This window comes from Pinus tabuliformis, chromosome 8 (assembly GCF_031772625.1).
Source record: "Pinus tabuliformis cultivar Carrire ecotype Pingquan chromosome 8, CPIR1, whole genome shotgun sequence".
Classification (NCBI taxonomy): Eukaryota; Viridiplantae; Streptophyta; class Pinopsida; order Pinales; family Pinaceae; genus Pinus; species Pinus tabuliformis.
Window position 1 is genome coordinate 107,986,094 of NC_142294.1, and position 16,404 is coordinate 108,002,497.

Genomic DNA, 16,404 nt, shown 5'->3' on the forward strand with positions numbered 1-16,404 from the left:
TTGGCACCAAAACTAGGTCTTTATATTAAATTTAGAGTTGAATAAGTAAAATATAATGAGGGAAAGAGGAACTAGGCTTGCTACAGCAAGCAAGCAAAAGCCTAGTTTGAGAAATCACTACCCAAGTGCTGGAATATCAGCCCAACTAAGCTCTGCACAGACCCAGTAAATTCTTGTTCCTTCCGCTGGAAAAAAATGTTGATATTTGCCACTCAAATTGCAACTGGTGCGTCTCCACAATTTGGTTAGCAAAACCCAAAAAGCAATCTCCGCCAAAAGAACCACCGGAAAACCCACAAAATGGTGCACATTACCAATTGAGTAGTAAAACGCACTACTGAAAGAAATGGGATTTCTGGCCTGAATACTACCCAAAATATTTTGCAACTTTAACTAGGACTTCTCCTCCAAATACCCATAAAAACCCAGAAAGGGTTTGGGTGGAATCACAAGATAAAATTTTCCCTCCAACAGGTGTGTATGGCCAACTAGCTATCTAAACTAAGCACAAATTAGAAACTCAAGTGTAAGAGTAGCCCTCTCTCCCACTCTACTAAAAACCTTCCAAAACCCACTGAAAAAACACCTCCAAACAACCCTTTTCTCTGTTGAAATTTCTAAGTCTAACCCGTTAGAAATTCTTCCTAAACTATCTGGTTTATGTCACCTACTTGTTTAATTACTTAACAAGTTATTTAACCATATAAATACTGAGAATAAACACAACTACAGTCTCAACCATCTACATATCATCCATTGAAAGAATAGACAAACACACAAGGGACACCATTATTTTTGGACAATCGTCCCCAGAAAAAAACCCAACTTGGGAAAATCGATGCAACAGTTCTGAGGGTTTTATGATGAAGCAGCTTCCTTGAGTACAACTGGGTGCCAATCTTGCTCACCCGATAGAGAAATAAATCTGGCAGTAATGCCTCTCTTCGGAAGCAGATATTCGGCAAGTCTGATCCACGAAAAACTCTACAATGCCTCTCTAAGGCTCTGCATCAGCCCTCCTAGCCCTCTGCATAACTCACGCAGGCCCTGGTAGCCTCTGCGCAATCCCTCTGGCCCTCTGCCTGGCTTCTGGTGCCTCTACGTAGCCTCCTCTACCTCTGTGCTAGTCCTTCGACACTATCTCTGTCTCTCTGCTATGCACTCACTGCCCCTCGCTGCAACGCAGATCACTTGTTTGATTTCTCTCAGCAAACCCAGCTCTAGAAAATCGACCTGACTGATCAATCTTGGTGTATCTCCAACTGACCCTCAAGCCTCCTCTTATACTTTTTATGTTGAATCTTAAACAACAGAGATTAAATCTCTAATCAACGGCGAAGATTATATTTGGCTTGACACATGTCATTTAGAACCTTCTCACCCAGTTTTATATTAATATCCATTAATATTTTTATTTTCCTAAGTTTAGACGTACGAACTCTATTAAAAATACTAATTATTTTAATATCTCTCTAACTGGGTGGAATTTCCCCAAACCATTTCTGGGTCTTGGAGATCTCACGTGCTTTAGCCTCTCCACCAATTTTCATGGCTAGAGCACATTCGATGCTACCCAAAATCAACACTCCCTCTTAGTGAGGAATGTGCTCTAGTAATGCTCCACCACTGAACATCACCCTGATCATCCGGCACCGACATCTATGCTGATGTTTGGCCTGCTGCCCAACATCCTCTACACTGCTGCCTCCTATACTGCTTCCCATGGCTCTGCCACTGCCACTGCTACATCTATACTGCAGCTCCCTCTGCATCCATGTTGTTGTTGGTCCTTTCTCCCAACACTGCATCTACACTACAACCCTCTCTCATCATGCTACATCGTGCTGCCCATAGCACTACTACTACTGCTGCTACACTGCAACTCATTTATTGAGACGTTGGTAACTGATCTAACCAACTATTGACATCCTTGTCAGGCTAGAAGCCCTCTTGATGTTGAAGCTCTCTCTGCTGTTATCCTTTGCTCCCTTTGCTGCCTTTGCATCGCTGCAACAACTTTGTGCCTCTCGCACTGCTGCAAACACCTATGTGCCTTCCTGCACTGCTGCAAACACCTATGTGCCTTCCTGCACTGCTGCAACCTCCTATGTGCCTCTCGCATTGCTACAACCCTCTCTGCGCTACTATAAATCCCTGCACTCTAGCATTGCTTTGCCACTCCATCCGCATCTTGTTTCTACCGACATCTATCATCATGCTACTGTCTCTCGAGGCTCCCATAGCCGAATATGATCTAAGAGTTTGGGTACCTCAAGGATCCTGCCCCTCATCTCCTATAGTCCTCTTGACTACAACTCGATGTCACCCCACCTCTTCTCTAGAGTTACATGAGCATTCTTGGCACAGTCGTCATCAGTCTCTACTTCCTTCTCCGCCTTAGCCTGTGCTACCTTGGAGTCAGAAGCCTGTCCCTTTTTCTTCTTCCTGGACACTGGATTGCATAATGGCCCAGCTCCCCACAATGGAAGCACTTTATCTTGGAGATGTCCTTCTTCTTCCTCTTCCCTTGTTGTCTCGCAAATGCCAAAGCCGCATCCTCTTCCTCCTCTTTCTTAATTCAACCTCCTTTGTTGCTACTTCCCGTCTTGGTCAGCCATCTGATATCTTCTTGGCGAAGAGCTACCCACATCTCTTCCAAACCTCGAAGAGTTGCTCTGCCCAAAATGCTTTGGACGAATGTCTCCCACTCCTCGAAGACTGTGTTCAAGGCAGTCCTCACCATTAACTCCTGATCTGGCGTGGCCCCTATCGAAGTAAGTTGGTCCCAAATCTCCTGCAACTTGCTAAGGAATAGATCTATTTGCTCCCCTTTCTGCATTTGATACGACCGCAGCTAACTCTCCAGTAGCATCTTCCTCTGCACGAAATTGCCTTGATACAATGTCATCAAGGTATTCCACATCTCCTTTGTCGTGTTCTTCTCGGCAATATGCTGAACTACATGATCCTTGACCCCATCAAGGATTATGCACTTTGCCTTGGCCATCGCATCCTCATACCTTTCGTTATCAGCTCGGTCAACTGGGATAGCCACGGTTCTCAAGGCGAAGGCCTTGATGCGATGTCTATCCAGAACAGATACGATCCTGGCCTTCTAGATGACAATGTTGGATGCTCCGTCCAACCTGTTCTGATCCCTCAGTGTGTTCATTGCCATCTCCGCTCTTCTCTTTGACTCCCTCTGAGTCCCCACTTCCCTACTGGAAGTTCTCTTCTAGACTCCCTCTGAGTCTCGATTTCCCTCCTGGAAATCCTCTGCTAGACTCCCTCTGAGTCTCGATTTCCCTCCTGGAAATCCTTCTGCCAACAATCGAATCGCTCCTCTCCAATCCCCTTTGCTCCTGCAACATTGATCTGGATTCCTTGGCTAGAAATACGCCTAAGTAGTGACTCCCTCTACCTTGGTTTTGTCCCATTGGGTATTGTTCTGCTTCGACAGCAACAACACCCCACTAGCTTCACAATCCACAATCTACCCACAGCACCCTAGGCCCGAGCAACTGAAGAAACTGAGCCTTTTGGCTCTGCGCAATCCCAGCAGTGGCTGAATCCCTCTTCTGGCCAACTACATCACTCCTACCTGGCTTAGCAGGATGACGTGGCTCTTTGTGAGCCTCTTCTACCTCTCACTGCTTCTGCGCTGACCCTTTCTCTAGCTCGGAATGGTGATGTAGGCCCACTGCATCACTCCCTCCCTGTTGCCTTCTGCTTAGAAACAACTCTGTTTCACGAGAGAGATGGTACTTTTGCGAATCTTCTGATAAATTTGGTGCCTTCAGTTCTCCTCTGATCTGCAACGCTCTGATACCAAGTTGAAATTTCTAAGTCTAACTCGTTAGAAATTCTTCCTGCACTATTTGGTTTATTTCACCTACTTATTTAATTACTTAACAAGTTATTTAACAATATAAATACTAAAAATAAACACAAGTACAGTCTCAACCATCTACAGATCATCAACTGAAAGAATAGACAAACACACAAGGGACACAATTATTTTTGGACAATCATCCCCGGAAAAAAACCCAACTTGGGAAAACCGGTGCAGTAATTCTGAGGGTTTTATTATTAAGCAGCTTTCTTGAGTACAACTAGGTGTCAAATTGGCTCACCCGAGAGAGAAATCAATCTGGCAGTAATGCCTCTCTTCGAACGCAGATATTCGGCAAGTCTACTCCACGAAAAACTCTCCAACGCCTCCCTGAGGCTCTGCGTTAGCCCTCCTGGCCTCTATGTCAGCCTTCTGAAGCTCTACGCAGGCTCTATTGTCCTCTGCGTCACTCACACAAGCCCTGGTAGCCTCTGCGCAATCCCTTTAGCCCTCTATGTGGCTTCTACTGCCTCTGTGTAGCCTCCTCTGCCTCTGTGTTGGTCCTTCGACACTATCTCTTCCTCTCTGCTATGCACTCACTTCCCCCCACTGCAACTCAGATCACTTGTTCGATTTCTCTCAGCAAACCCCACTCCAGAAAATCAAATTCACTGATCAATCTTGGTGTATCTCCAACTGACCCTCAAGCCTCCTCTTATACTTTTTCTGTTGAGTCTTCAACGACCGAGATTAAATCTCTAATCAACGGCTAAGATTACATTTGGCTTGATCCATGTCATTTAGAACCTTCTCACCCAGTTTTATATTAATACCCATTAATATTTTTATTTTCCTAAGTTTAGACTTAGGAACTCCATTAAAAATATTAATTATTTTAATATCTCTCTAACCGAGTGGAATTTCCCCAAACCATTTCTAGGTCTTGGAGATCTCATGTGCTTTAGCCTCTCCACCAATTTTCATGCCTAGAGCACATCCGATGCTACCCCAAATCAACATTCTCTCTCCTCTTCAGCGCCCTTCACAACTCCACAAATGTCTACACAGACCGGTGCAATCTCCCTCCATGCACTACCTGAGAAGATGAATTTCAACCCTCAATTCTGATCCATCTTTCCTACAAAATTTCCCTTGGAATCTCTCCTTACAGACGGATGATTCTCCTCCTAAATTTCTTCTCCACAATCTCCTCACCCAAAATTTCATTTGGTCCCTCTTTGCTTGAGCCTCCACACCCAAGAAATTCGTTCAACAAGAAATCTGTTGCTAGTGTAGCTCTGTGGAAGCCCAGAAATAGACTTCCTAATTACCCAAATAGGGAGACACTGGAAGTTCTCCAAAGAAGGGGTTGGAATTTCCCCTGAAACTCCTTGTGCTCAACAGCACTTTGCTCTGGTGCTAGACAACCCCAAAAGAACTCAATTCAAAAGTTAAAGTGACAAAAAGATGCAAAATGAGGGTCTCCCTTCCTTACTTATACTTGTTGGCCCTCTCTTTCTTTGGTGGTCCCCACTCTCCACTAACTCGCACTCCTTCTCTTGCTGTCCCCATCTTCCACTAACTCGCACCCCTTTTTCTCTCTCCTCTCTCCTCACAAGTGTGAATTTTCCTCTTGAAGTTGTGGGACCTACTTTCCCACACCTCCTTGCTCCAAAATTGCCTCCCATTGCTAAAATTGCCTCCAATGTCTGAATTGCAAAATTGTGCTATACTTAGCACCACTCACAGAATCTCCATTGACCTCCTCAGATGGAAAAATCAAAATTGGGGATATTACAAAGAGATAACCACAGAGCTGAAGCATGGAAACAAGAACATAACGAAAAGCAGCATATCATCCAATTCAACCTGTGATCCATACTAACATGCTCTTAAACACTAAATGAAAGCACTTATTACAAAAATGGTTAATATAACCCACTTTCATCTAATGAGTAGACTAGATATCATAAAGCACTAATTGGAGCATGGATGGAGAGCCTTTGTGGCTAGCTCTCTGTAGATCACCACAGGGCTGCTTGCTGGCAAGCTGATTAGAATGGGATAAAAAAATTCTCTAAGGGTCTACCCACTTGGTTAGGTAAGAGGAACCATATAAGAACATTCCGTGACAATTACATCGACACCACATATAGATCAAATGCCCAAGGCCACATTAAGAATGTATCCATATGTTAAATAAATAATAACTTTGATAATAAATTAAAAATATTGAAAAGAAATTCCATCTTATGATCAAAAATCATGTTGTAGGCGCTAAACTTCCTTCCCAAGATGGATGTGCTGCACCTTAACCTGCCTAGCAAACAAACTAGTCACCAACTCAAGATGCCATGTCACCATGACACCTGCCATGTCATGTGCACTTTCTCTAAACATTGCAAATATTAACATTCTCCATCACTCCAACAATAACAGCACCTGCAGTTTTGGTGTCATGCCCTGTAGGCGCTCTTTGGCTTCCCAAGTGAAAGGACACAACCAAACAAAGCCCATGTTCTATATCATAGGTGTCGGACATTGATACGTGAGCGTATTTGTCCTGTTCACTGAACACATTCCAAACACAACCTGTTGTTGCACAGAATGTCTAGGCACTGCGACAACGACTAAGATCGGGGACTGTCACCCTGATCCCCAATCTCTCCATTAAAGTTGTCTCCCTACAGCAGGATAAGGGGGGTAGACCCTATGGAAAAGTGGAATGAAGAAGAACTAGTTGGGAACCAGCCAGTTCGGGAGACACAGTGAAGAGATCAAGTACTTGATTAAGATTTAGCAAGACTTATAGGATTTGATTGGATTTTAAACGATTGATACCAATGCCTTATGGAGTCAACGATCTTGCTAGGGAAATTAAGACCAAATAATCGATTAGCAACTGTTGCTTAGATGAATGACTATTTTATATGAAATGCAGATCCTAAAACTAATGTGAGATGCAAGAATCTTGGTTAGTTTTAGTTAAATGCCTATTTAAATGTGAACCCTTCAATCCTTTCTATGTTGAGCCTGATTTCATAGTAATTGGCAGAGAGAAGATCAGGAGAAGCACACTAAGGTGTGATTAACGATACCTCTCCTGAAATTCTAACATACCTAGTGCCTCCAGCACTGGAGAGAACTGTGGCTCTGATGACTGCAAGGTCACCGTTTTAAGTACTATTAAAACAGGCTTCTCAAGAAAAGACGAATGGAGATCTATCTGTCTATCGACCAAGCTTATGCTTGGAAGTAAATTTTATCTATGCAAAGTTAACTTATATGCAAATGCACCGGAAGATGAGATGAAGTTAGACTCGAGAATGGGAAAACACTTATGCCACAAAAGCCATCAATTACCCGAATGAAATGCTTGCCTTTTTTTAGATCAAGACTTAGAAAATAAACTCTTGAAAATACTATATTAAAACACCAGCTTATTTCAAATCTTCTTGATACAATTTAGCTCAAAGAGAACAAAAACAACTTTGCAATTAGATATCAATGTCAACAGATGCTCAAAAAAAATACTCAGTTTATGAAACAAAGGATATGTATTTTATCACAATTCCATGACAAAGTACTTAATTTTCAGAAATTAATTTTTAGTACAGCAGTAAGAAAAACTTTATGACAGCAGCGATATGACAATGAAAACAGTAAGCTATGAACGATATCTTTATGCCAAAAATTTACCGAAATTTCTCCAAACTTGCCCACATGAATTATCAAAAATTTTCAACATGTTATGATGTGATTTCCAGACTTATATCAGATCTGATATACTTATTACAGCCAGCAATTAAAACATGAAATAAGCCTAATGATGAATGCCCAACTCAAGAAATTAATTCCTTAATGTATTAGACAACTTAGGAACTGATTTTAGGCTAACTCACATGAAATTTTGCCACTGTTATATTTCAGACTTCAGAAATAGAATTATTCAGAGATAACAGTGATCCAAAATGTAGATCTAGGCCAAATTCTTGATACACATCAAACATAAATGACTTATTAATGTATTTAGCAATTTTTTAGTTAATTTCAAACCACTTAGATGTGTTTTTCACCACTATTAGAAAGGTATACGACTGTTGTAGCAAACAATGAGGAAAAAGATGGTTTAGAGATCAAACCCTTAGGCCCTAGGCCTTGGAGATCACTTGCCCAAGTTGCCAAAAAAATTTCAATATCTGAAACACAAAGTTTTACCAAATTTTCTGCAAAAACCCACCAACGATTAGTTTCAGAAAATCAAATATTCAAATCAGAAATGGAGCAAGGGAAATCTAGGGCAAATAAGAGCTAGCACAAAGCCAATAGAACTAGCGTTGGGTTAGGAGAAGGCAGATCTGGGCTTAGGAGCCCCAAAACTTGAAACCCTTGTTCTGAAAAAATTATTTTGCTTCAGATCTTCAGATTTATGGCAAAATCTTTAATGGCTGGCCTTGTAAAAGATTTGGGATAAGATATTTCCCTCCAGGGCCTAGATCTATCTCAAAACCCCCAGATGTTGAAAAGTGCAACAAGAAATGCTAAAAATGGAAAATGCTAAAAATAGCACTGCTATAAATAGCCCTGCTATAAATAACAGTTTACCATTGTGGATCTTAGCAACAATGGGTGAAAAGTGAAAGCACTAAAAATAGCTTTTCTAAAAATAGCATTTCGGGATCCCTTCTTATTTTAGTCAATCCCTGGACTAAACATAGGAAGTAAAATTCGAATTTGATATTAACAGTTGTTTGTAAATTGATTAATTAATTCATCTTGAGTTAATTAGTTAAGGAATTATGAACATGAAGTCTATGTGAGGACATGCAACAGTTTCTCCTTTGATTGAGGGATTTATCCATCAGTTAAAGAGATAAGAGTGAGTTGTAATCAGTTGACTCAGTTAACTGAGTCAAGTCCAGTTAGATTAGTTTAACAATTTGTTAAATTAATGAGAGTTCAGTTAGTTAATGCTTGCATGCATGTAACTACTATACTTCAGATAAACTGAGTATTCATTCATGGATAACTCATGGATGTCAGTTCAGTCAAAGACCCAGTTGAGATCAAATGGAGGGATAGTGTACTATCAGTTGCAAGAATATTCCATTGCGAATATTCCTTGTATGCAGAAGGAATATTATTCCTTAAGGATTGCGTAGTTGGATCAGAGGTTACAGTGAGTGTGATGAGGCCAATTCACACATGTGACATCATTAGACCCCAATCAAAACTGCGCAAGGAAATAGGAGGCTTGGAGGGCTTGAGGAAGATATATTCTATGTCTATTCAGTCTGTGAGCTGTATTGTTTGATTGCAGAGAGAGCAGGATAGCTTTTGAGCTGATTCTTTTTGTAACTTGAATAAGATTTCCACTTGTATGATAATACAGAGTTGGGGTTTTAGGCAGTTGCTTTCCCCAGTGTTATATCTTCTATGTTATGGTTGGTGATATCTGTTCTTGGTTGATGATGCTCATATATGTTTAAGCTTCTGCAAAGTTTATGGTAGAAGTAGATCTAGTATTATGCTTTAAGACATTGCATATATCAGTTGATCTACAATGAAAATTCTACACCAGATCTGTTTGGAAAATCTCAGATCTGAAGATTTACTTGGTTGATTTCTCAGATCTATTTCTGCAAACAATCTTTGAACCCGGATCTTGCCCTCCAGGGTCTAGATCTAACTCAGATCTGAAAATTTACTTGGCTGATTTCTCAGATCTATTCCTGCAAACAATCTTTGAGCCCAGATCTTGCCCTCCAGGGTCTAGATCTAGCTCAGATCTGAAAATTTTCTTGGTTGATTTCTCAGATCTACTTCTGCACACAATCTTTGTGCCCAGATCTTGCCCTCTAGGGCCTTGATCTAGCTCAGATCTGAAGATTTCTTGGCTGATTTCTCAAATCTATTCCTGCACAAGTGAAAAGAGAAAAACTCAATACCCAATATGTACAAAACTAAACAAAATCCAAAAAACCCAAGTGTTAAAATTTAAAATTATGTTACAAAATTTCAGATCTACACAAGTAAATAACAGATCTATACAAATAATTTACAGATCTATCAAATCTGAGGAGTATGAGTCCAACTTCGCTCCCACATCTGATAATCTAAGGCTCTTAATGGCCAGATCTATCAAAATTTCCACAAAATATTTAAAAGATTTTGAAATTTTAGAGAGGTACTAGCCCAAAAACACACTGCAGAAAAATAATTATCGTTAGATAAATCCTGAGGCTTATATGAAGTTGGCTCTTCAGAAAATATGTGTTGAGAGTTCGCTGGTCCAACTGAGAACTATCCCCAAACGCTCTATAAGAACCTGAGAGATCTTCTGCAAACACTAGATCAACCATCCCATCAAGTAGAAAAATAGAACAATAAAATTTTGAAGAAATAGAGATACTTGCTATTTCAATCAAAATTAAAAATGTTACTCTAGATCCAACAAACTGAATAAGATACCTATATTCAGATTATTTTAAGAGAGCTATTGATTGATAGTTTTCACATAATATTAAGCAAAAATTAAAACAATGTTACCATAAATTCATGAAGAGGAACACTACAGCACGTTGAAACCCCAAAGACTTTTTGCATTAATTCAAAAAAAGTATACAAGAGAGCTTGAGAGCTTAGTACACGATCTAGAGATCGGATGATCTCAACTGACAACTGACCTCTTATTTAAACATAAATCTTCCAACGGCTAGTTCGAGTGATCATTGTCAAAGTAATCTCGACCGTTGGTGAGGATCAAAATTTCTTTTAATCTCATCCGTTGAAATTTTAGTTATTAAGGAAATTTCGAATTTTTCAATTAAATGTATTTTAATTAATTCAAAAATTAAAATTTTGAATAAATTTCCTCAAAATTTTGACTTTGACTTAACCCTGGAGACCAAAGGCTTAAAATTTAGCAAAATAATCAATTAACCTTAGTCCCTGGACCTCTTAAAATTTAATTTTTAAAGGACCCACGAATTTTGCCTTTGGAAAATTTAAATTTACCTAGGACCTATAATTAATTAAATTTTTGGCTTAGGATTTTAATTAATTTTGACTAGAAAATTTAATTAATTAACCTATGAGGGAATAAATTATTTTTTCTAACCCTCAAGACACTTTACATCATGATTTTTACATTTTTTTACATCTCAAGGGGGAAAACCCATTTGCAAAAGACCCTTACAAACTACCCAGTTCTGCGACACAAATATAATCTAGCAGATCAAGCAATTTGTAATAAAATAACCTAACCAAATAGTTAGGATTATTCCCAAATTACTTTTACATAGACTTGATCTAAAACACTAGGACTCCCCTAAGATCCCAGTGACAAAATCCATTCCGACTTTGGGGTAAGGTTGAAGGAAAACTCTGTTGACCATCCGAGAATGGATCCGTGAGACAAAAAACCTCCCGGAATGTAGATCGTCACCAGAAAAGTAGGTTTACCTAGGTTATTACATACACGACACGGATCTGCTGAGATTATTTATATTATACACATGCAGAATGGGTTTACATTATAACATGATCCTCAGGATGATGATGATAGCTGGATGGCAGGAACACATCGATTAGGCGCTATCCCTTTTGCGAAAAAGGGGGTGTACTGCTATGGGTCGTTGACACGTAGTGGTCAACACAACCCATAGAAACATGTTTCCCGTTTCATGTGAGATCATTTCACTCAACAGGCTGGAAGTGTGAGACATTTTGGAGTGCAATTGAGGGTTGTTGTGCAGTGTTAGAAGGTGTTCCAAGTGCTCTGTAAATGGATTTGTCTTTTGTATCCTATTTTTAGGATCATCATGTCTTCTGTTGGACACTCGTATTTCTGTGTCCTCTGTGTCCTGTGTCCTCATGTCATGTGACTTGGTTTGCTTCTTCTTGTTATCAGTGTTATGAGTGTAATTACAAGCTATTTCTACAGTGGCATACCCTATGATGGAATCTCGTTCCAAATTAATATTTTCCCGCTTCCTCTAAACAATAGTATTACTTCAGCTGAAGCCTGTGTGCTTCCCAGCTTACTGACACACAAATAGCACATAAGCATATGGAAACCAAAAACAAATGGAAGGAACAGTAAATTGTTTCCTGAAAGCATAGAATCATTTTATAATGTTGGCAAGAGATTTTTTTTCATTCTCCAATTAAAAATTTAAATCACCAATAAGTGTGCATTCAAAGCCATGGAGGCAAAACCCAGAAATGACCCAAACAAAATCTAACTACAAGGTGAGATAAGTACTTGATAGCATCCAACGTACAACAATAATGAAATTACTGCCACAACAGGTGCACTCCCAAGAAAGGCATAGTAAGCTGCCAGTAAGAATAATGATATTCCCTGCAGCATCATAATGCTACTTTAAGTCAATCAACAATTTATGCTTAATCTAGAATCGATACATAAAATAGAGTATCTTTACCCAAAAGTTTCTTTTTAGTAGATGATGCGTGTGTGTATGTTGAAGAACTCAGCATATGCATAAAAGCATAAAGCATAATGGTTAATCTCCTAGAAAACATTTCAATAAACTGCTCAACGGAAATAATTCATAAGATTATAGTGAAAGCTCTAACATAACAATGATGAATAAGGCACAAATTATCATACCATGCCACTTACACCTGTGATCAACAAAGGTCTCCTACCAAGCTTGTCGACTGTTAAAACAGCAATACCAGTCATCAACAACTGCAGATTCCACGATAGACATTTCCTACAATAATTAGCATTAACAGTCTTCTTGATGCATGAAGAATAAGAAGATTGGCAGTCTACTTAGAATTTCAAACTAACACTTCTACTTCATAAGTCATTTATAAAAGGATTAACAAGAAAGTATCTAATCATGACACGTGTATGATGTGTGTTTTTCTAACTTCATGAGAAAAAAATGTTATCAAGGATTATCAATCTAATTTGATATCAGGTGTTTTATTATTTGCTTTAAAAATGTCTACATTGCATCTATAATTCCTCCCTTTTTAAAAGCTTGAATGCTTCCATCGGACAACCCAGATTGAAATCCATTTATTTTAGTTTACACACACATCATTTAATATGACTTTTATCTTTAAAATATGTGTACTGTGACACCTTTTGTTTGGATAACACCATTCCTTATCTGCCTTGGAAGAATTTTCAGAAAATATGTTGATTTTGCTATCTCTATTCTTCCTAATGTTTCTTTGGCACTGTTACTGCCATTTCAGCAGGGGTACATAGATACATTTCATTTTTGGCCACACCATTGTAATTCCATAAAGATGCAAGTCTTGTTGGCCACACCATTGTAAGTCCAAAAAGATCCAAGTCAAATGTCTTGTAGGCCATGCATTGATTCTTGTATTATGATATCCCAGACAATTGTCAGTCGACCATGCCCAGTCTGCTTAGATCTCATTCAAAGGTTCTTTAGTCCTAGATAGGATTGGAGAACTTAGGATGGTTCTACTTGGACACATGGTTTTGAGGGGCCATTTGTTTTATTGTAGGGGTGATTGGTATTGTAGGGGCCAGTCCAACCCATGTCGAGTGCACCCATGTCTATCTGCATGATCATGTGTCATAGACTCTGTATACATCTTTTTCCCATGGTATATTATCATTTTCATGTTTCTCAACATGGCAGTTTCACAAAGTCAACTTTTCACATTTCCCAAAGTGGTTCAAGTTTCCCGTTGTAAGTGCTCCCACAAGTAAAAAAAAAGTCAACTTGGTCCCAATTTGTTCAGTTTGATGAGAGGATGACATACCATGTGGAATTTTTCCAAAAGTGAAGTCATTGTCAAGTTACAATTGATAAAAGTTCATCAACAGGTACTACAGGTCTCTAGGTGGCAAAGTAGGGGTAGCATTTGACAAAATTTGGCATGCAATATGTCAAAATTGGTCTTTAAAAGAAGGGAAACAAAACCAATGTCTCAATTTCTCCAAATTCCCAACAGCGTTAGAGATCTAGCACATAGCCATCATGATATAGCAGGCAGTGATGATGTGGCAACACAGTGCATCATTTGGTCCAATGAAGCAAGACCTAGATGAAATCAGGCCGATTTACAGCTACCCAAGTGGTAAAATTGTCAAATTTGTAAAGCCATTGGAGATCAAGCAAAAAGCCGGCAAGAGGGAGTTTACTAATCATTAAAAGTGAAGTCAACTAATCATTAGAGGCTTAAACTAGCTGTTTGGAAAGTCAACTGGAACGTTGGGGAATCTACAGAACATTCTTAAACTTTTGGACCACAAGCAAAGGGGCCATGAGCTTCTAAATGAATCGTTGAGTCAATTCAACCCTTTAAGTAGACAAATTCATGAATTGTAATGTAATATTTTATTAAAATTATTGTCTCAGTATATCGATAAGTGTTGATAATATCGCCGAGATATCGGAAATATTCGGAAATATCGCGATATTTTCGGCGAGCCGAAATATCGCCGACCAAATATCGCGATATTTTCGAGTTTTGAAAATCGCGCGAGATTTACAATATTTCGGCGATATCTCGGAAAATATTGCGCGACGACCTAAAATATCGCCGGTGACCCTGAAATCATTCCGCGCGGCCTATATAATTCGATTTTTGGTTTTTTTGAAGTCATTTTGGTTTTTTCTGAGCGCTGGAAGTCCAATGTGGTTGCTGCCAAGGAGGGTTTGAAGCCAATATTCGCCAATACGCCATCAACAACGAAGATTTCTAAGCTGCAAGTGCCAAGAACTGTAAGACAAACTCGATTCTCATTCTTCCGGTTCCCTACAATCATTTTGCTTGGTTTTTGATTTGATTTCAAACTGCAAGGGTTTGCATTGAGCAATACCACACATATTTATAGAAAATAACTTCATATTGATCACTGTCAAGGTAAACCGTAATACAATAATTCCATTCTCCACCTACAGCAGTGGTATCACGGTTCCAACAAAAGAGACATATTAACTTCATCTTATTGTATCCTATATGGTTTTTGTTGCCTGTCTAAACAATCTCTTCTCCACAAACATGAACCACTTCCACCGGACAGGAGCAATCAACAGACAAGTCACAAAAATATGCTGCCATTACCATATAATATATATGCACAGCGTGACAGCATAGAGGATTTACAGATGGCAGCTGTGTAATTATGTAATATGCTAGGCTGCAGAAACAATCAAGCATCTAATGTGCGGCTACAAAATATTTTCAGTGTTCACAATTACCCATTCTGCAAACAACATTCAATATACAGTTTCTCATGATCTTAACTTGATGTCCTCATGTCAGTTTTTGGAAAGAATGTAGCAGTAGAAGTATGAATGGGATAAATGAGCATATATTCCTCCTCTTCTACAGCATTTATGCCCAAAAGATGTAGGGAATCATCACCTACAACAGGTCTAGACTCTAAATTTTAAAGTTATAAACCATTTGCAAACTACATATGTCATAAACCATCAGTAATGTGATGTCAAGTTTATGAATGGAATGAAAAACGCCTCTAAAACCTCTCAATAGGTATAAATTTATAATGCTGGCCCATGGGGATATTGAACGGTCAAATATTTGATTACCCTTGAAGAACAAAAATTTCAGGCCTATACACTTTAATAGAATGCCCACAATTATCTAAGTTCCTGACTTCTATTTTCAACATACTTCAAGAATGTCCATTGTCTACCTGATAGATCTTAGAACTTTAGAAGCCAATGATAATGCTTACAAAAACTCAGATGAAGAGAAGGATGATGATATTCTCAAAGATCCGAACCTTTTCAACTGCTAAAAACATGTTGTCATGGATAAGTATCAAAGTTTGAAGAAGTACTGTTGGAATTTGGAAACCTCATCTTTTCTCTCCCATATCGATGCAATCATCAAAATCCTCCCTCCATCAGCTCAAAAGGTGCTGCCTTCTTCTTCAAAGATTGCACCCTGCCTTGCTGGTTAAAGATGTAACTTTCTCTGTGCTCACTGCTATGAACTTATGTAGTCTAATAATGCATTATGCACCTACAGCAGTGGTATAAGTTATAAGTTATAACAGTTATATATTTTTCCCATGCTTGGCATAATTCTGAAAGAAATTGTTCTCATTCCGTGCCAATTTGCTATGTGTTTCATTTGCCATTTGGATACCTCACGTTACAACATGTTCATACTCTTTTGTTCAAGAGTATTCAACAGTCAACTTGTATTACAATTCTATTCAACAGTCAACTTGTATTACACTTCTATTCAACAGTCAAGTTAAAACTGTTTTGTAAAATGATGTGGTTATTTGTAATTTGAAAATTTTGTATTACTTATTAAGTTACTAATTCCAAATTTTTTTTGGTGCTCTAGGTTTCCGTTTGAGTTAGCCCCTACAAAATACAAATATGCCAAAAGCCTTGGACCCATTTTGGGAGTATGGGAGCCCTGATGGTGGGACAAATCGTGCATATCTTACATGCAAATTGTGTGGGGACAAGATGACAGGTGGGATTACACGACTGAAATACCATCTTGCTAGACTCAGTGGACATGATGTTGGGCTTTGTACAGTTTCTAGTCCGGAGCTTATACAA

At 39.0% G+C, this 16,404-nt stretch overlaps 1 protein-coding gene across 1 annotated transcript in view; it reads right to left on the reverse strand.

The window, feature by feature from the left end:
• LOC149234363 (D-xylose-proton symporter-like 2) overlaps positions 1-16,404 on the reverse strand; it is a 297,092-nt gene that overhangs the window by 42,533 nt on the left and 238,155 nt on the right. Inside the window, exons 11-12 of the mRNA XM_089368252.1 lie at positions 12,468-12,548; positions 12,099-12,197 (exon numbers count right to left, since the gene is read on the reverse strand). Coding sequence (XP_089224378.1) covers positions 12,099-12,197; positions 12,468-12,548 — 180 coding nt within the window. The remainder of the gene's footprint in view (positions 1-12,098; positions 12,198-12,467; positions 12,549-16,404) is intronic.